Source organism: Bacillus rossius, chromosome 3 (assembly GCF_032445375.1).
Source record: "Bacillus rossius redtenbacheri isolate Brsri chromosome 3, Brsri_v3, whole genome shotgun sequence".
Lineage (NCBI taxonomy): Eukaryota > Metazoa > Arthropoda > Insecta > Phasmatodea > Bacillidae > Bacillus > Bacillus rossius.
In genome coordinates, this window is record NC_086332.1 from 97090593 (window position 1) to 97112799 (window position 22207).

General features: G+C 38.1%; 1 protein-coding gene across 4 annotated transcripts; it reads right to left on the minus strand.

Moving 5' to 3' along the window:
* Nucleotides 1-348: 348 nt before the first annotated feature.
* Nucleotides 349-21645, minus strand: LOC134531060 (gem-associated protein 6-like). 4 transcript variants are annotated; one of them, XM_063366577.1, is made up of 4 exons: nucleotides 21558-21640; nucleotides 4033-4348; nucleotides 3124-3265; nucleotides 349-1469 (listed from the first exon to the last, which is right to left on the minus strand). In XM_063366577.1, exons 2-4 carry the CDS (start codon nucleotides 4336-4338, stop codon nucleotides 1423-1425), a joined length of 495 nt encoding a protein of 164 aa, XP_063222647.1. In that variant the 5' UTR covers nucleotides 4339-4348; nucleotides 21558-21640; the 3' UTR covers nucleotides 349-1422. The 4 variants fall into 4 exon arrangements, with proteins under 4 accessions (XP_063222647.1, XP_063222645.1, XP_063222648.1 ...); XM_063366575.1 differs by having other exon boundaries at nucleotides 21427-21629; XM_063366578.1 differs by lacking the exon at nucleotides 3124-3265 and having other exon boundaries at nucleotides 21427-21627.
* Between the last annotated feature and the right edge of the window lie 562 nt (nucleotides 21646-22207).

Consider the following 22207-nt stretch of genomic DNA (forward strand, 5'->3'; position numbering starts at 1 on the left):
TTACCCCTTTAATTTAAATGCAAAGTGTGCTAAATTTCATCAAAAAGTACAAATATTCTGTTTTAGGAGGGGGTGAGAAAAGGAGATGGGTGTGTTTATTTTATTTAATGTAGAAATAATTAGGAATAAATTATAGACAGTAAGTTTACCCTTATTTTGAATTCCAAGAGAAAAAATAAATTCATCAAGTAGTGTTGAAGTTTTGTTTTAAGGGGTAGGAACAGATGATGGTGGTAGGTTTTTGAAATCTCATTTATACAGTACTTTCCTCATGTTTCGAAGGTCAAGTGTGCAAAGTTTCAACTCAATCGGAAGAACGCTAGGCAAAAGCATAGAAAATGAACAAAATAGAAGACAAACACACATTCATTTTATTTAAGATAAAAAAAATACATTCTATTAAAATTGGGTAGAATGCTTACCCCTGATAAGAGCTAGGCATCTGCTATTCGCATCACCGGACTTGTTTGTATTTACTGGTTACTCCACTCAATTATTGTACATTCAAATATTGCTGTAAGGTATTTGATATCCTGAAAATCCCACCTTTTTGGTACTTAGTAATGAAAATTACATTTAGTAAAAGTTCACTATATGTAAAGTTAACATCTTGTTGGGACCTGAAAATATATATACTTTAAGTGAGAGATCCTTTATATTGTGGTTTCACTGTATGCATTGTACCTCTATGCTTGGGCTTTACGACTTCGTAGTGATTTTGCTGCTATCAAGATTCTCGGTGGAAATGTGACCTCACATATGTAGAGATAATCCCCTGTTTTGAGTCAAAGAAACTAAGTTATAATGGAAGATATATCAAGGTTATAGTAAGAGTGGTACTAGAGTTTTTATTGTAAAGTAAGTAAATTACTAGGAAAATTAAATTAGTACAAACACATTTATTTTGACAAAAAAAAATGCTCATGATGATAAACTAACATATCTCTATTTGATTGCAACAACTTTGAAATATTTTCATTCTTTAAGAAACCAGGTATCTGTGGAGAATGGTATATGTGTATTTAAGGCTATAAAGTCTGTTGGAATTCTCAAGAGGATATGAGGTAGCAAGGTTGGGCCAGAGGCGAGTCTGAATGAAGAAGCCATGTACTTGGCAATAGGATGCTATTGCCGTGTGATTCTCTAGACTGCTACATAGACCGCCTCAATAACCTCTGTCAAGAGCTGTTGTGAAACAATGTCTAGCACCTAACTGCATAAGTCTCGTCCTTACTGGGCTGGAACTGTGTACTTGTTAATACCCGCAACCCAGTTGCGTTCAAAACAGATGGCTAATAGTTCACAGGTTCTTAGGTAAAGCAGTAAAAGTTGACAAGTGCAGAGCTGGTAATCTACCATCCACAACCCCTCTCCCTCTCTTCTAACGATGTCTTGTCAAGAACTGCAACGTGGAGGAGAGGGTCACCTCCTTTTCTCATTGCTGATGCATTGTGATGTTGTCAAGGGTACTGGAAAAACCGAGCGCAGTGCAGGTTCATTTTTGGGAGGAGGGAACAAAAAAATATATTATAATTAACAAAACCATGCCTTTACCAATATTTTAAACTCTCAATTATCCATGTTGCTGAAAAGTGATGCTGTGGATGATCCAGAACTGTGGAGAATCTGCTAAGTTAGTGTAAATGCTAAAGATACATAGACCTACAGTAATAAACCACTCACTGTGTTGTGTTATTCAATATGGATGTATAATCACATGTTACAAAAACAATTATATTATTTGTTAAAATAAAACTAGTTTATCCATAAACAAGGAAGTTTTTTCACCAAACTAAAACTTTATAACAGAATATACCTAAGGAATTATAAAAATAGTATAAGTGACCAGCTAAAATTCTGTTTTCAATGGGTTATTAAAACAAACAAAAATTACCAAAGAAGGGCAAGTTATACTTATTTTAGCAAAAATCAAATCATGAGCACCAAGCCACACACGTAATAAATTTTAGCATAATTCACACGCACAGTCTATGCTCAGTAGCTTCTTATGGGAAAGATTGAATGTGCATTAAGATAACGATTTATTTTATGAGGGTGAATATTTCACAAATAAAATATTTCACAGTTTTTAGATCAAACACTTTTTGTCGTGGTCAAAAGAAAACAAAAATAAGGAATCATACCCTAAATGTTCTGACGACTACATCACATTACTCAACTCTTAAAACTCCTGTCATAGTCTCCCCTGCCTCCTCTCTCCTCGCCATAACTAAATTTCTAGATAGAAACTCCGGCTGCTTTCATGTGGGGCAGTTTATTTGAATAAACAATTTGTCTAATATGCTATTAGGATTAAATAGACTGAAAACATTCCATTCCAATTCACACATCTCCTGGCGTAAAACTCTATATGGAACCAGCATTCTATTTAAAAATCTGCTCCACACCAATATAATTTTGGAAAACCAGTCAAATAATTGATGATTTTCATAGACACAATATTGAACATGATGAACTTTCAATAAGTTAGATGATTGATCTGTTGTTAACACTGAAATGATGTAAGGCAGAGGTGACACATGGCCCCTGCATCGACCAACTGCCTGATGGCTCGTCTACGTGACGCGAGCAGCCATGACCGGGTGCGCTCGGGGTGTCTCCGGGAGACAACGAGCTCTCTACATGCAGTGATACAGCTGCTAGCCACTAACAGTTCCGGCGGAGGTAACTGGCCGCCTGCATATCTGGACACCCTGAGGACAATTAGCAGTGCACTGGCATGCAGGTTTAAAGACGAGCACATGTGACTAACGCTTACTGCCGGCAGCCTCGACCAGACGTAGAGCAGAGGACGAGATTTCCCCTTTTCCTGCACCCGTTCAGAAAATGCGAACACTGTGTTGGCTGTCAATTTGACTGCCAAAAAACTGATCACAATCATGACCACATCAACCTGTCCTAAGCAAAACTACTGTGTGCTGGTGTCCTTTCCAACTGTTTAAAGAATTGGGTCCCAGTCTAACCTACATTTGACAGCGACCCCTTCCGGATCTTATTCATTTTCAATTTACTTTGATTGCTTAACTATACTAAGTACACCACGTTTAGTTTTTCACACTGCCAATTACAACTATCCAGATATTCGCAGCAAGTCCGGCTCACATTCAAGGTCATGTGTTGCTTCCCGGGATTCTGCACTGCACAGTAGCTTGCACCTCCACTCCAGTGGAATGCAAGTGCAGTTCCTAGACAAACCTTCCTCATGGTGCTCATCATCAAATGGCATTAAGCTGTTGGCAATCACCTAATGATCAAAAAATTAAAAATGTATGAGATAAAATAAATAAGATCCCAGAAGTGGTAAAAACACACATTGTAAAAGCAGCCAGTATGTAAAGGCGGTATAAATATTAAAAGGAGTTAGGGTGCCACAATTATGCATCAGTAAATTAAAGATAGCTTGGCAGGAAATTTGTTTTTTAAGCATCTGGAAACAAAAGTAATTTTTGTCACACCATTAATAAAATTAAGTTTGAAAGTGATTGGTGAAAATATATTTAATCTAACTACAGCTATAAAATATTTGACAAAACTAAGTCTTGTAGAAATTTTAGGAGTGCTGTACTTTTGAACGTGGTCAATGGCAAGGAAGACGTGTGGATATTTTGTCAGGAAGTCTGATGCAGTGTGCTTCCTCGCACTTCCAACTGTACACCGACAATGATGACAATCAGGCCAGGCATACAAAAAATTTTGCACATGAATTAAAAAAGGCACAAGTGAACAATCACCATCGGCCCAGGTCCATGTACAAAAAAAAAAGTGCTTCTAAATTGTTTACAACATAACCTATTGCAAAGTATCTTGTGAGTGATTTCTATTCGTCCTGTATACACTATTGCTGAGCTATATTAACATGACTTTACTAGCATTTGCGTACCTGATAATTGACAAGGTGTCTGAATAAATAATAAGACATAAATAGTTGAAAGTTAATTCAGATTATTAATAAAAATGGGAAGCAAGGAGTCAACTGTCGGGCTGGGGCTCGGGCATGCCGGACACCAGCACCTGCACCCTGGAGAGCACCGTCTCGTTGGTGCTGTAGCACTGGCCGGCGCCGTACGGAGGGTGTATCTCCAGCACGTCCTCCAGCCGCAGCACCGGCCCGTCCTGCCTGACGGGGACCCTGTTCTGCACCAGCCAGGCCACCAGCCTGGCCGCGCGGCTCTCCACCTCCTCCGTGTTGCAGGTCGCGCCCCCGCTCGGGAACAAGTGCTCCAGGTCCGGCACACAGCCGCTCGTGCGCAGCTCCAGCGACTCGATGTTCTGCCCGGGGAACAGTGACAGTCCCACCTTGCCTTCCTCCTGGTTCATCAGGATGATGCTGCAACACAATGCAAGCCACGTCTCACAATTCTGCAAGGTTGGTGGGTGGTGAACGATTGGTATTGCCGCTGCCTTGAGGCAATGGAAATGGCATCCGAGTTGTGTGTTTACGTAACATTATGTATACTTGTACAACTAAACTACTAGTCCCCACCTCCCGTGTAACTATAGGTAAGGTAACTAACGGCAATGTACAGAGAAGGAAACCGACGGATAGAATATGTTGACTGAAGGAACACATTAAATTAAGTCATTCATGGTTGGTTATTTAGTTAATTGGAGAAGACTATTGTGCCGGAAATTAGGTACTTCGGCACTTTTTTTTTAAATTTTTATTATAATTGTAAGTTATTTTTGGAAATTTTATTTTTCATATAATTTGGTTACAAAAGGGTGATTTACACTTTGTTAAGCTGGTGTACACTACTTAGTTAAACTTTGCTACAGTGGACCAAGACACCTTTTCTCAGGGGCCAATCTGATCTTTTGCAAGTCTAAGACGACGTTAGCAGCCTGGATGACATTTCTCCCGCTTGCAGTCACGCCCGGGGCCTGTAATATTATTTCCCTGCATGACTAAATTTGCACACAACAGCTCTGGACGAGTTGTTACCATTTCTCAGAGACGAGCTTACAACAGCTCTTCCCATCACGCACACGTCTTAGGTCCACACATAGAAAGTCACGTTAGGACGCGTTTTCCCAGTCTTGTTGTTTTTTTTGTCCACCCTCACCCCCCAGTTTGGTTCTCAGAATTTAGCCCTGGATTATTGCCCTGATGTGAACTCGCCAGGCAGTGGCCTACTTCAAGGACGATTTGCCACAGAAAAAATATGTGCAAATATGGACCACACACAACATCTAGCGGCAGAAATAGCAACTTCTTCACTTGTCGCCAGCTAGTGGAGCTAACGCCCGCGACACCTTGTGACGACATTGCTAACCTTCCTCTTTCTTGCCGCCAGAGAGCAGCACTGACTGTGCCATTAGCCCCAGGCTGTAGCAGATGTCTCGGGCGAGTCGATCCCTTTTTGTTTCAGACACCCCTCAACAGGTAGCGCTAAAATCGGCCAGTGCTACCAACTTCGAGATATCGAAGTCGGAGTTTTTTTTGTGATTCCCACTCGGAGAACTTCGGAACCTTTCGGTCCGGACGCCCAAGTCTCCCCCCCCCCCCCCCCCAACCCATCTTTTGATTGAGTTATTCCATTTAATTACGAGACGCGGCCCCTCCAGACGGACTGTTTTAGGTTATCGGCGGATTGGCGAGATGCACAACAAGACTTCTGTCCGGCCGTAACCGATGATGTAGTCAATTAGACAAGGGATGCTATCCCTATAAATTCTTCAAGTAGTTTAGTCCCTCTGTACAGTACACAGCATAGTAGTTATTTTTTTTTTTTTTTTTTTTTTTTTTTGAAATTATGGAAACGCCCGTGACTCCTGCGTTTCCGCGATTTTCAGATCTGGACGTGCTACGCTTCAGACCCTAGAAGCCAACTTCCCTGTCTGGTGAGTTACTATCAGCCTTATTCCCCGACCTCCCCTTATCTTTTTGCGGGCATTTTCTGCCTAGTTTGCTAACTGTCTGTGTACCAGTTCTGATCATGTTTGATTCGGACTGTTCACAGACAGGGTCCAAGAGCCGGATGCGGAACTAGCAGAATTTTCGCACACTTCCTCTCCAACAAACAGGCGCCCTGACACCATGTTGACTGCTGAACTTCGGCCAGCGAACATCAGACCTCCGGTCCTACAGTATTTATGAACCTTTTGGAACATCATTTAAATTACTACGTTCGAAGAAAAATAAGAGCTATATAAAACTTGCGTTCTGGACTTTCACCATCTGAATTGGGATTGTTTATGCCACTGTATTTTTTTAAAATTTAATTGAGTTTGTTTGTTTATATTAAGTGAAACCTTTAATAATTAATTTAGGGCCAGCCCATATTTTTTAACATATCCGAGAGCTCTTTTAATTATGTAATTGAAATTGTATTTTAACATATTTTAATATCTGTTATACATTTGTCTCTCAGTCAACTGTTATAAGTTTCAACATTTAAATAAATATGGAGTAATTATGTTCAGCCGGAATCACACCTTGTTTCTGTTCATTCCTCATGTCTTTGTGAAACTAAAAGATCCACAGTTACAGCAGTGTGTAATGTTAATGATAATATTTATGTATTTAATCCGATTTACCTACACTGCCTCAACGTAACAAAAATGGTAGCATTTAGCGTGATTAACATTCTATCTGCTTTAGTTTGATTTATGAGCAGTGCTGTAACACTATGATTGATGGTAAACCTTGCAGAGATAAACAAAGACTTCATAGGTTAGCACTCTCGTGGTAAATTTTAATTTCAGGTTTTTTTGTAAGTTTTCCAAGTAGTTTCATTAGGAACATCTTCGCTGAGTCTTTGAATGGTTTTTGAAATATGGCAATACCGCTCACGGCCATGTGAATTGCAACCCCCTCTCTCACAGGATACCAAGACATTACGGAAGTCGCCTTGTTGTTTCCTGGGATGTATCCACAGTGCTTGTAGACGTGTGAATTTCAACACCTCCATCACAAGGTTGCCAAAACATAACTTCTGAGTCTCATGAAAATTTTTGGAATATAGACGCAGTGCCCGTACCCCTGAGAATCCCCCCCCCCACACACACACACACACAATCAATGCCAGTCTCTAGCCACAGCCCTTCTGGTATTGTGAAGCGAAACATTCTCCCTCACAGGGTACTAGGACATCTCTGTTAAATCACCGGACATTTCTTGGAATGTAGCCACAGCACCTGGGCCCTAGAAAATAATAACCCCCTCCCTTGTAGGGTGCCAGGACATATCTTCTCAGTCTCAGGACATTTCTTTGAATGTAGTCAGAGCACCCGTGCCTCCGAGATACACAACCCCCTCCATCCCAGGGTGCCATGACATCTGCTCAGTCTCTGGACATTTCTAGAATATAGCCAGAGCACCCATGGACCTGAGAATGCCAATCCCCTCCCTCACAGGATGCCAGGATATATCTGCTGAGTAATCTGGCATTTCTTTGAATGCAGCCAGAGCATCCATGGCTCTTAGTATCACAACCCCCTCCCTCCATGGTAACCAGGATTTATCTGCTGAGTATCTCGACATTTCTCGAATATACCCAGATCACCTGTGTCACTGAGAATCACAACCACTTCCATCGTAAGATGCCATGTCATTTCTTAGAATTTAGCCAGAGCACCCGGGGCCCAGTGAATCCCAAAATTCTTCCTCACAGAGTGCCAAGCTTTTGAGTCTCTATACATTTCTTGGAATGTAGCTAGAGTGCTTGTGGCCCTGTGAATCCCTTGCAAGGTGGCAGGACATTGTTGCTGAGATCAGGCTACTGCAAAAGAATACTTGAAAATTCAAAAAGCACAATTGGACATAAGACAATGAAACTGAAGAAAAAAGATGACCCACTATCAGAAATTCTTAAATTAAAAATTAAGTTTAAACAAAAAGAGAGCAGAAGTGTAAGATCAAAATTTTAACTATTTTTCCTAAGAAATTTAATGAATTTATGGTATCAGGATGACTAGAAAATCTTAAGTTCTGGTTAAAGTAAAAGGTAGAAAAACAGCAGTTAGTAGCATAACAAATTGAATGTTCAAACACTATTGATTTTTAGTGGTAACCTAAACACAATGTATCAGCTGTTCAAGATGCACTAATTTGGTGAGCTAAGACCTAAACATTTTGTCTATTTAAACTGATGAAACATGGAGCTAAGTTAAAGACAATAAGTGTAATGATAAATAAAATTCTTCTGCATACTTGTCAAAAACAGTCATGTTTGAAACAAACTATATGTCATCTAAACATGAGTAATGTGTGTTCCGGTTTTTATAAATTACTATTATGTATTTCTAATTTCACATATTACCGGAGTATGTCTTGTGTTAAAGTGTGTTACCTGATTTTTATGTCGGCTTGTGTTAATTTGTGTCTGCTTAGTTGTGACATTGACTTGTAATGTTTGTATTGTCTTGCTCTGTATGTGGTGCCCTACTTGTTGGTAGTCCTTCCTTACTAATATTATTAATGTGAATGTGAGTTTGTATGTTTGTATGTTTGTTACTCAATCGCGCAATAACGGCAAAACGAAATTGAATGAAATTTGGCCTACGGCTAGCTCATAACCTGGATTAACACATAGACCACATATTATATTAATATGAAATTCCATTCCTAAGGGAGTGAAAAAGTCATAATTTCATTTTATAACAGAAAAAATCATAGGTCATAGACATACAAATAGTGAGTGAGTGTCATTTCTCTATGTCTGACACACGATCATGCACATAGTAAGGTCTGGCAATTCATATTCTTCTCCTTGGTGCGATCAGTCCACTTAGTGGAGATCGCGGCGGCTAGCAAAATAAAGGTGCTAATAACAGTTTAGTTCTTAACTTCGTCAACAGATAGAGTTGCCTTGAATTTTAAACACGTGAGGGCGTACCGGTGTTGAGATGTGAATATCGGAAGGAATTAATGGGCGCCACCACGTGAGTGGGCACGTGGACCCGGCTGAAAGACTCTACTCAGGGCGTTACGTGGCCCGTGTGCGATGAGATATTAGCCCTCAAAATGTTATACGCAGCTCCTGTCCCTACCCAAGCCCGCTCTCAGCGTCAGGCACGCTTCTAATCCGCAGTGGGCTCACAGGGCGTCCCACACGCCGCTGGCCAGGTTAGGAACCCATGTGGCCCCCCGAACACAAAAACACGTAACACAGTTAATTGGCTTTTATTCTACTCACGGCACACGTCCTTACACGATCCTCCACTGATAAAACTGTAAAACGCCCGAGGCACGAATCCGATTAGGTGAGGAGGCGAACCACGCACGTGGCCGCCCCAAGCCGTTACACCGGTGAGATAAAAACTCCGAGGAGTGAATAATTATTACTTAAGCAGTCTCTCCGACCGAGAGAGGCCCCGAGGATGAAAAAGAAAGTGATTTGAATAAATTAAGTTACAGAATTACTACTCGGTGAACCAACGGTGATGTCCTCGGGGTGTCTGCAGAGACAGACTGGGATGAGCTCATGGCTTGCGGGTGGCAACATGGCGCCCTTCGCGCCGAACACAATTACCGTTACAACTTTGCTGTAGCGTGCCCCGGGTTACTCTTAGAAAATACATAACTAATTTTACAATAATTATTAGATTACTTCCATGTCCAGACCGTCTGTAATAATTACTCATAAACATAAAAGAGGGTTCAAATGAGTTTCATGCTAGTTCCTCCATCGCCCGCTAGGGAGCGTCCGGGTTCGTGCTTGGACTTATAAAAAATAACAACAGATCATGAAGTTATTAATTAAAAACACATACATGCATAATCATCGTTACACTGTTTTGGGGCGGAAAGAAAAAGGGTTACAATATTAATTAACATATTTAGGGGTGCGGCGCACTGCAGCTAAGCGCCCTCTTGCTGTAGTTCATGGCGCGCAGTTTGAATCGCACACGGCTACGTACGTTACGACACAAATGCCGGGTAGGAAAGGTGTTGGGAAAGGGAACGGAGGATGATCAGGCTCGTGGGGCGAAGCCCCGGCTGAAGTCACACGCCATCATTTGTTGCGTTTCTCATGTCTTGAATTTTTGTTTGTTTGTGCCTTTTGCGTTTTTATATCATTCATCCGATTGCGATGAAATTTTGGTGAGTTGTTATGCGCATGCCTGCAAAGGTTTCTGAGAGGGTACAACCTTTGAATATATATACTGTATAGAAGTCGCCAGCCCAGGTTAAAATTTCTAATACGGTTTTGAGGTAGTTGGTTAATTCACCGCCGAAATCGCCACCATCTCTAGGGCATCGACTTGTGGTGGTCCCTAGCGGACAAGTGTTGAACTCTTCAAACACCCCTTCCCCCTCCCGTTGAACGACATTGAGCTGCAGTGAATGATGGGTGGGGGGTGCGGTGAATGACAGCGGGCGACAGGGCTGCGCTCTAACGTGTAAATAATAACTAAGACGATACAGGGCGTTACGGCAGCGCACTGCAGCGGTGAAGTTCCCAAGCTGCTCTCATACGCTTCTAAAAAACGTAGATTAAATCCTATCCACTCGCGACTTCTATACAGTATATATATTCAAAGGTACAACTATTTTGCAATAGTTGGGAGCACGAATTGTTTCAAAAAATGTGTGTATTTCATATAGTTTAGCTGCAGTTCCCGTGTTTTCAGTGTATGAGTGCACACACATTACAGAAATGAAATTAATTAAACAGAAACAGCTATAATTCACAGAATTGAACTAAATAAAATACAGAGACATTTCAGTTTGTGTGTGATATAAACAATAGGTAGCCCGAGAGTCATTTCATAAAATGTGTTTATTTCATATTATATAGCGGCAATTCGTCTGTTTGCGTTGTATCAAGTGAGCATGTATGAGTATGACACAATTTAATTAAATATAAAAGAGAGACAAAGATAGAGTGATAGATATAGAGTAAGATAGAGAGAGATGGAGAGAGAGGTTGAGATAGAGAGATATATAGATAATGAAATGGAGTTAAAGAGATATACATAGATGTACAGAGCTATATGGAGATTGGTATATAGAAGAGATAGATAGTGGGAGGTATAGATGTATATGTAGATATAGAGAGATACATAGATATGTATGTATGTATGTATGTATGTATGTATGTATGTATATATATGTATGTATGTATGTATGTATGTATGTATATATATATATATATATATATATATATATATATATATATATAGAGAGAGAGAGAGAGAGAGAGAGAGAGAGAGAGAGAGGAAGATGGATAGATGATTTGTATGTGTGTAACTACTTCAAACATATTTCAAAACAAAACTGAATGAGGCATTGTAAGCATGCCGAGCATTAGCTAGATAATGGAATCTTTTCAATATCAGAAATCTTTTACTTTTCCACTTAATCTATAGTGCTTTATAGAGTCCATACGTATTACATACAGACCACCAACTTTTAGATGTATAGAAGTAAATAACAATACACTGGCAAAACGTCTGCCGGGTTCTGCCAGTGATAGAAATTATTTTTCTCACTTGAGATTCAAATTAAGAAGACAATTACTGTTTACATCTGATTTCGAAAAAGGACCCCTTCACCCTGTGTTCAGCCCGGGCAATGCCAGGTACTGCAGCTAGTAATGTATATCGTGCATGTAATGTATACCAGGTTTTTACAAAAAATCAAACTTTTTTTGTTTAAACCAGGATTATTATTCTGTTAGTTATTCTTGGTTATCAGCATGTTCAAATGAAAGCCATACAACATCCTGCTTTCTGCCACTCATATTTAGCAGTAAAATTATAACATGGAGAACTGAAGTCTGGAAAATATGCACATCTGACTGGGACTTAACCACAGAAAGTAATCTACAGTACAGTCAGAGATTTCCCACAAAATATGATATTTTTTTAATTAATTAATTAATTTACTTTTTTTAACACTTTTCACTACAATTACTAATTAATTTAATTTTAGAGGAGTATTTAGCAGGGTATAGTTTACAACTTATTCAGATAATTTAAATAAGGTCTTGATTAGTACGAGGTTTTTTTTTTCAACCTCCGATCGGCTGTAATAAAAAAACGGGAATGAATTGGGAAATTATTTTAATGTCAAAAGAAACGTACATCTTTACTCTATTTTTCCACATAATCATCGTGCAGATTGAGGCATTTGTTGTACCGATGCACCAGCTTTCCAATACCCTCTGCCTAAAATGATGCCTCCTGCCTATTCAGCCACATTTTAACAGTGCCCTGCAGTGTGATTACAGTTTCATTTCTCCATGGCATGCCCATTAATCGATACCCTAATCGCTCGTACACGAATCGACACGTCTGGTAGTGTTTCCCCCCTTCCACCAACCATGTGGAGCGGCCAACTCGCACCTCAGTTGAAGCTTGGTTATGGGAATGTCAACATGGCTGCAACGATAAACTGTACGGCGAAATGCAAGCTGCGTGGAGTCATCCGTTTCTTACAGGCAGAAGGGCACACTGCAGCAGAAATCCATCGCCGAATGAGTGTTGTGTACGGTGAACACTTTATGAGCGATGGCGTTGTGCGAGAGTGGTGTCGGAAATTCCGCGAAGGCCGTATTGATGTTCATGATGAAGGTGGCCAAGGAAGGAAGTCGGTAGCAACAGATGAAACAGCTCGGAGAGTTGATGCAGTTGTTCGTGAGAGACGTCGATTCACGAGTTCAGAAATGTCTGAACAATTTCCGCTCATTTCAAGGTCAGCCCTATACGCCATTGTTACAGACCATCTCAGATACAGGAAAATCTGTGCCCGATGGGTACCCAAGATGTTGACTGACATCAACAAGGAGCGGCAAATGGCATCAGCCTTGTCATTTTTGCTGCGTTACGCAGACGATGGTAAACACTTTTTGACTCAAATTGTGACAGGTGATGAATCATGGATTCATTTCGATAATGAAGAAACAAAACTTCAATCACAACAGTGGATGCACACCTATTCTCCAAACAAGCCGAAAAAGTTCAAACGGACATTCAGCACCAAGAAACATATGGCTACAGTGTTCTGGGATCACCAAGGTGTGCTACTGGTTGATTTCATGGAGCCAGGGACAACAAACAATGCTGCTGCATACTGCGCGACACTACGACGGCTAAGACAGTCGATACGCAACACGCGGAGAGGAATGCTGACATCTGGTGATGTCTTGCTTCATGACAACGCCCGACCGCATAGTGCCGCCGTAACACAACAACTCCTTGCAAGATTTTGATCACCCTCCTTACAGTCCGGATTTGGCACCGAGTGACTATCACCTATTCCCCACGTTGAAAAAGTGGCTTGGAGGACAACGCTTCAACACCAATGATGAAGTGCAGAGCACTGTTAAAATGTGGCTGAATAGGCAGGAGGCATCATTTTATGCAGAGGGTATTGGAAAGCTGGTGCATCGGTACGACAAATGCCTCAATCGGCACGGTGATTATGTGGAAAAATATAGTAAAGATGTACTTTTTTTGACATTAAAATAATTTCCCAATTCATTCCCGTATTTTTATTACAGCCGATCAGAGGTTGAAAAAAAAAAACTCGTATCTTAATTATTTGTTCCTGTAAATCCCAAGAAACATTTATGAGCAAACTATTGTTGTTTTTAGAATGTAATTAGACCATTAAAATGTATGTAAATATTCTATTTAAAAATATATATATTTTTTAATTTAGTTTTTTTATAAAATACACGGTTCTAATCAATTGTGGTTTAAATCAGCCAACCTTGCTATAGTGCCTACCCTATTTAGTGTGCCCACCTAATGTATATTCTTAATTAGTGCTGTATTTGACACTAGTAAGTCTGTATTTGTGTTAACAACAGGCATGATACAAATAAAATAATAAATAAAACATTAAAAGATTAGATAAGCCATTTAAATGAAGTAATAGTTTGTAGCATTGCACAATGAGGATTTGTTATATACATATATTTTTTTTTTGGGTCATAAGAATATTGATTAAGAATAACTTTGATATGAAAGATAGTAATTATTTAATATGTAGATAAGGATAGTTCAGAGTTGTTAAGAATTGTTATTAATTACTTTGGTTAAATTTCATGGAAAGCCTTAAAATACTTATTTCCTTGAGATACTTAATTATTAATTTGAGGGTTAACTCCAGTTCATAATAATTAATTTTGATATTTGATAATTAATGTCAGTAATTGTTTTGTTTAAAGCAGTATAGATTATAATTTTACAGGACATCATTTTTAAACAAAAGTTTTTAATATGGTATGAATTTCAACTTTGTTTACTAAATTTTGAACATTGTATTTGAATATTTTGGGTAATTTATATTTTATTGGATATTGCTAGTGTAATATTTTGAGAATAGTCTGGAAGGTACAGAAGGAAGAGCGGACAGGCGCGACACTCTGGCGCCAGAAAGTTATTTTTCACTTTGTAAATGCGTGTTCGGGATTTACGCGTCACGTTGTACGCACAGCTGTAGCGACCGTCTGGAAGGGTCGCTGGAGGCTACCACTAGCCAGCCAATCAGGGCGAGCACTGGCATCAAGTGATGTGCCCGTACGAATTTCCTTATATGGTCATGTTTTGGAATTATGTGCGCTGATTGGTCAGTTGGCCCACGGGGTTGCCTCCCTTGTTTTCACCTTTACAAGGGAAGGTAATCTCGTCGACCAAGTCACTTGTTGCTCGATCGTCGCCGAAGCCGGTTGCGTCGTCGGCAAGTCCTACTTAACTAGGTAACATTGTTTTTCATCTGTCCCTGCAGTTAATTTCAATCTTCATTGAGCCAATTAAAAGTAACTATTACTTACAAAAATATTTTACTAACTTTTCTGTGATGTTTGATTTCTACAGTTAAATAATACATGATAGTGTTGTTGTTTCGTGTATGTTTATTGTCTGAAACAATTCATTTTGTCCTGTCCCCAAATTCTCTCATGAGTGTTACCTCATGAATGTTACACATGACTCAAGCAGTCAGGGAAAAAAAAACATGTAACAGTGTATTTGGAGGAAGCCATTTTGTGTTGGCTTTCAACTGGTGCTGTTTGTTTATCTGCAAGAGAGCTATTTTCTCTGAAAACTTCAGAATACGGTTTTCACATGGTGAGTATTTTTATTATCATGAGTGTTACCAAGGTTTATTAAATAAATAAAATTAATGATCCTTTTTAACATTAAATTGCCCATAACCCCACTTTTTCACTGAATATAGAACAGTTGGTATGAATTATTTGACAAATCAAGAACAGTTATGTCTCTCCTCAGGAGTGTTACTTCTTTGGTGGTTACATTCATTAGATCAAGTCACACTCATGAGGTGTTAAACAGTAATTTTAATTCATACTTTTTCATGTTAAAAAATAAAAATAATAATGTGTTGCAATTAAACATTGTTTAGTGGTATTTGTTATGATTTTATTGTACTCAATTACAATTTCTTATAGTGTACTTAAAATCTATTAGGTCTACATGTAGTTTCACTAAAGTTCATTCTTCCCTCTTATTCAACTATAAATACCATTTAACTCGTAGGAAATTAAAATTTTAAATACTGTTAATGATAAACTGAAGTAAATATTTGTAGTCTAGTCATATATTTTTTTTTCATGCAGGCTAAGCTCACCGCTGCAGAAAAGCAGTGTAGATACAGAGAGAAGCGGCGTGAAGATCCTTCGAGGAAAGAAGCATACAAAATTAAACAGAAAGTCAGACAAGTAAGATAATTAAAATAATATGGGTAAAATAACACTACCCCTCTTAGGAGTTAAATGTTAAGTTTCTGAAATGTGACTTTTAATTTCTAGGAATGCCAAGCGGAAAAAAATTGGGGACATGACAGAGCGAGAAAAACGGAAACAGAGAAGACAATGGAGGCAGCTGGATCGGAATAGAAGACAGAGAACAGCAACTTTGGCGCATATACCTATCCTCACAGATGACACACCTGATACACAGTCTCCTCCCACTGCTTCAAACAGAATCCGCGGACTAAAACAAGTGAAAAGTAACTGGTCAAAATGTGTGAGAGAAAATATTAGGCTGAACAAGGTTATAGAAGACCTCAACTTAAAACTCCTTGCTGAAAAGAAGAAAACTGACAAATACAAGAAATGTTTAGTAAGACTACAGGTAACCAGGAATACAGAGAAAGCCCAAGACCTTGAGATAACTCCTAAAAGAGGAGCAAAACAACTCTTACGGGAAACCTACGGAGCACAAGTTATTAAGAAAACAGGGTTAAGGAATAAAGTAGCTCGTACCCTTGTTTTTCACAATGCACTAGTATCATCTCTGAAACAACTCTACACCAAAGTAAAGTCCAGAAAAGAAAAGAAAACCTTGGGTATGATAGTAACCTCACGACTATTGAAATGGTACCATCTTCAACGTTTGGCTGGTAAAGCTGTCGGTCTTGCAGACAGGAAGAGACTGGTTTTGAAGCAACATAAAAAAAAACATGGAAACACAAGAAAAAATACAAACTTTTTTCCTAAGTGATGATGCAAGTAGAAGTACTGCCGGAATCAAAGAAACTGTAACACGAAACAAAGTAAAAAAACAGAAACGGTATCTTGTTGCTCCAATGAAAACATTGTATGGGAAATTTACAAACACTAATCCTGGAATGAAGATCTCTTACACTACTTTCAGCAGAAGCAGGCCATTTTTTGTGTGCAAGCCAACAGAAATAAACAGAGATACCTGCCTATGCAAGCAACACAAAAACATTGAATTCAAGGCATCCAAACTCAAGCAGCTTCATGTGTTGAATGATGATAATTCTCATGCATTGTGCAAAATGATAGCCTGTAACAAAGAATCAGCACAGTGCATGTATAACATTTGTTCTAAATGTAAAGATACTACCGTACCGATTCATTTACAGTCATCAAATGCAGATGAGATGGTAACTTGGCAGAAGTGGGACACAGTGAAAGAAACAAGGGAAAAAACAAAGAACGGTGGAAAAACTTTGGTGGAAGTAAAAGTGGCAGCTAAGCTGAACGTTTCGGGTAGGGTACTCTAAAAGAATTGGAAGATGATTTTCAGAATGACATCAAAAAGTTCAAAAAACATGTGTTCAACATTAAGAATCAAAACAAAGCATATAAAATGTGCAAAGAGAATTTAAATGAAAATGAAGCTGTTGTACACATTGACTTCACAGAAAATTACGCATGTAAATTGGGATTAAGAGATTCAGACTTACCATTTTGGAGCAGCCCGAAAGCAAGCTACTATTCAAATGGGAGTCATTTATATTGAGGAAGGAGACCCCCATATTATTTTGTTTAATTTCTCCAAGTTTGGATCATAGTCCTGCAGCTATATGGGCACACTTAGATCCTGTTTTTACTTTCATAAAACAGGAATTTCCACAAGTGACAATCATCCACTTTTTTCTCTGATGGTCCTTCAACACAGTACCGACAAAAGAAGAATTTTTATTTGTTCGCTAGTAGGTTATTTGATCTTGGCTTCAGATGTGGAACATGGTCCTTCTTTGAGTCTTCCCATGGTAAGGGAGCACCTGATGGTATTGGTGCTGCAGTTTGTAACAGTTCGTTACATACAAAAATAAAATAAGATGTTCTTCCTTTTTTTCATTTGAGTTTTTTATTGTCCGCAAGACGAAAACACTGGATCCAATCACTTTCAATAATTTTGTTCATTGTCGAGAAATGCTCACATCTCGGGCGATGAAAATTAATAAAAAAAATAACGTCGATTAAGTCTTTCAATAACCTTGTACTGGAAATATCCTAAATCTGTGCGGCCTCAAACACGGCCGCACATAGCGAAAAACCGCGAGCCGCCGAACGCGCCCTCGCCTGGCAGCGATCGACCAGCTACTGACGAAGTCATGTCACCCTTCCCTCCACGCAGAGAGAAATGACCTCACCGACCAATCACACGCACGCTTCATTCAAACTTACAAATACAAGCCAATAAGAACACAGCAAAGATACAATGAAAATGATTTTCGTACATAGAACCAGGGACTTCCCATTCTCGTTCTCTCTCCCACACCGTGAGACAGCAGTTATCACTCAGTTCCCACGCAGTGGGGAAATCCCCGTCTTTATCTATCTCTCTGAGGGGAATTACTGTTTCTCTCTCTCTCTCTCTCTCACTTACAGGCCTCTTATGCCTCTCTCTTTCTACACATCACCCCAGACACGGTCCCGTGTCCTGTAATTATTATGCAACACGTTAATGAAAATTAAAAACAGCAATCATAATACAAATTACTTGACAAAATTCAACTTATTTAGCAAAACCTGAAAATGTAGGCCAAAACAGGCAAAAATCTAGTACAGCGACTTACTTATTTGTGAATAATTACATAAAAAATACTAATGATTTAAAATGTCTGTTAAAATACCAGGGAGATTCTTAAAACACATAGCACATGCACATAACATATAATAATATCCATAACATCTGATTATACTGTTTCATAACATATACACCACTCAAAAAACATTGACTTATTAATACTTACATATACAAAAAAGAAGTTTAAAAGAAAAATATTTAGTTAGGAGGGCAGGGTCTTGCAACGTTACAAGTTAAGAGGGCAGCTAATTCATTTGTTGCACATGGTCATGACATTCCAGATGCAGAAACTTTGTTCTCTGTTTCGAAAAAGAATTGCAACATTGAAGTCTTCTATGTTACAGCAGAGCAAATAAATGAAATCGGAAAACTTGTACTTGATAACCTGAAACCAATTGCAGAAACTCATGAGATTCACTAGATTGTTACCAACAGCAATGGTCAAGTTCATTATTGTCCACTGTCATGTTTCTGCAGGGAGAATAAATGGGAAACTGGAAAGTTATGTAGCTGCCACTTTAAGAATAAGACTGTTAAAGTTACAGACCTTCTTGAAAACTCCACAAAAAATGGTTCATGTCATTGTGATTTCAACAGATCTAGTAACAGAGGGATTGTAGCGAAAAATAAACGCAGCCCTATATACCATGATATATATTCCAGTGATTCCGATGTTGAGGGTGTGTTGGATAATACTCTTAGTCCAAAGAACACAGACAATCTTCCAACTATGCAACAGCCCACTGCAGAAGACAAACATCAAGGAACATATGTTTTAGTGAAGTTTTTGAGTGGCACAAGAAGAAAAAAAACATTTCAGTACATTGGTGTTTGCCAAAGTGAAGTAGAAAACGATGGTGAGATAAAAGTCATGTACTTAAATGTGTGTGGTGAAGACAGATCTATATTTAAAATTAATGAAACAGATATCTCATATGTAGAATTTACCCAAATACTTGGCATACTTCCCACTCCTACTATCAAAATAAAAGGATATCGTATTTTTTAAAAATTTCCATTTTCTGTCAACGTATTTGAACAAGGTAGTCATGTATATATTGACACAACATACAATGCTGCAATACCTACTATTTTACAATTAAAAAAAACTTCAGAAATTTAGTTGAAAGTTAACACTCATGCAGAATGTACAAGATAGTGTAGTAATTTCAAAGTATTATTTAGCAATCCATATGGCAATATCTTCAGTCTACTTATGCAAAATAAATATGGGTAAATATGTAGTGTACGGATTAGTGCCAAAAAAAAAAATCGTACAAATCTGAAATAATTTTCATTATATGCCGCCTGCGGAGATAAGAAATTCCAATTACTTTTGGAGATATCGAATTTTTAAATTTTAATTATTGTAAAAAAAAATTTATAAAAATCTGTAATAACTTTTATTATATGCTCTTTTATGTCCTCTTTTCATTACAGCCTGCGGAGATAAGAAATTCCAATTACTTTTGGAGATATCGAATTTTTAAATTTTAATCACTTCACTATACCTGCACATTCACACGGCTTTCACAATTGTTTTTTTTTTTTTGATAATGTTGTCACATGATAGTTCGTGATAGGCCAATATTCAAATGAACCAATAGGCCGCCTCCAACTTAGGTGAGTTTTTAACGTTTCAAATTTTTATGCTTTAAAAAATTACGTTCGTTCCTACTGTTAATCCTTTGTTCCGGTTTGTTAGGTTAGGTCAGCTACATTATAAATACTTTAAAACTAAACAACCATTAAAATTAATTTTATTATTTTTAATGTCCGTCCAGTTTCAAAGTATGTATTTATAATGTAGCTGACCTGACCTAATCTACCTTTGTCCCGTTTTGTTAGTTCAGGTCAGTTACATTATAAATACTTAAAACTATACAAGTAAAATAAATTTATATTATTATTAATTTCCGTTTAATTTGAAGTATTTATAATGTAACTAAACTTACCTAATGGAAAATTTCTGTTATTTAGGCATTCACACGCACACGGCAAAATATAAAATGGCGAAGGTCGAATGATTACATAGGTCTTGTATTGCAAAATAAGAACAGCGATATCTCCAAAAGTAATTGGAATTTCTTATCTCCGCAGGTGGTTATGAAAAGAGGACGTAAAAGAGCATATAATGAAAGTTATTTCAGATTTGTACGATTTTTTTTAGCGCTAATCCGTACAATACAGATTTACCAAAAAATTTTATATTTTTTTCTATAAGAAGTCTCAAGTAGGCAATTATTTTGAAAATTACCCATTTGGTTGAAAAAGTGATCATTTATCAGTATCACGTATCCAATTTTATACCCTGATCCTGATGACTTGATCCTATATGATTGATCCTGTGGTACATGATGAATGCTGTTTTAATTTAATATTTCAAAATATCCTGGACACAACAAAATAATTTACAATACAAACAATTTTAAAAAGTGAAAAAAATTCGTTTTTGGATTTTTATTTGATTATGCTATCATAATATTAATTGTTACATCACAATTTTTTATATATTCAGGATCATGCCATTAGGATGAAGGATACATGATACAATACTTTTACCCAAAAAGTAGTAGTATTTAACATTTACCTGGACTTAAGCCTAGTGGTGCCCATGTTACTGCACCTAAGCCAACATTAAAATGTTTCATAACATGTGAAGCTCTTTAAATACAGCAATGCATCTAACTAAACTAAATTATTAGAAATAAAACAATACATTAAAAAATCCCTTGTTCTTATGAGGCACCCCTACAGTAACCAATTACCACATACCATAAAATGGTATAAACAATTGGATTAGTCAACTAGATTAACATAAACAGGTGTGAACAGTTGGTTAGATTGTAAGATATAAGTGACAAAAAAAATACTTAAATGCATTTTTCGGATCAAGTAGTACTATAAAATAATATTTTCGAAAATTGTTGGCTTTGGATGAGTGCCTAGGATATTGGAGTAAAAATAGTATTAATTCCATATACTGATAAAAATTACTTTATTTTTCTATCACAATTCCAATTAACAACTACGTTCAACATCTACCCTTCGTGCTCTTGCAATTTCGCGTTTACTATAAACTCAGCCTGTCAGGCGGTTGAAAAATACGATAACTCGATATACCTAATAATATTAATAATAACAAACCTTGTTGTTATTGGATCAACAGTGAACACTGTTCCAACATATTTTTTTCCATCTATCGTTCCAATTTCAACGTATTTCTGCACAAAATTTTTAAGTTCCAAGGGATTTAAGGAACTTAACATACAACTCACATTTGACATTATTCCAAAACTTCAAGTCTTAAAAATATAAACAAAAGAGAGAAGCGTCGTTAGCAACACCACCATAGACATATAGATATATATATTTTTTTTTTGGTGAGAGGGGTGGCCTATGGCTTAAACATAACGGCCATAGGTCAATTTTCTTCATATGCAATTATCATATCATTCCATTGGCATTCAAATTGCCGTATGTAAATTTTACACCCATGCCGTACCTGGGACTCAAACCCAGACATCTCACACCATCAGCAGGTATGCATCTGACTATGCTACAGAGGTCAGCTATATAGATAAATCTAGCATCTTATCATTATTTTCCGCCCACTTAGGGAAGCTACCAGCAGCTTGGAAACTAACAGCGCCAATAAAAGTTGGGCCTAGTCTTAAAAAAGAGGTTTAATGGGATATTTGTATCAACTGAAAGAATATCTGCCCAAGCAACATCTACTTCTTGCCAGACACATGGCGACATCATGTCCAGAGGTAAGTCTCCACTCTGTCGTCACTCCAAAGGCCATAAAGCCCGGCCTCCACCCGCCAGTATAAAACCCCGCTAATGGAACGCACCCCTAGCCCATGTCATGTGAGTCAAGCGAGCCGTCGACGCCGGTGAGTGCCTTCACAGATTACGTCCATAT

Excerpts from the sequence above, each read along its gene's own strand:
- LOC134531060 (XM_063366575.1), bottom strand. The coding sequence starts at position 21,566 with ATGTCAAATGTGAGTTGTATGTTAAGTTCCTTAAATCCCTTGGAACTT. Across the intron at positions 3,266-4,032 it reads CGGTGCTCTCCAGGGTGCAG|GTGATTGCCAACAGCTTAAT; the intron begins GTGCTGGTGTCC and ends TTTGATCATTAG. Across the intron at positions 1,470-3,123 it reads AGCAACACATGACCTTGAAT|TACCCTTGACAACATCACAA; the intron begins GTGAGCCGGACT and ends CGGTTTTTCCAG.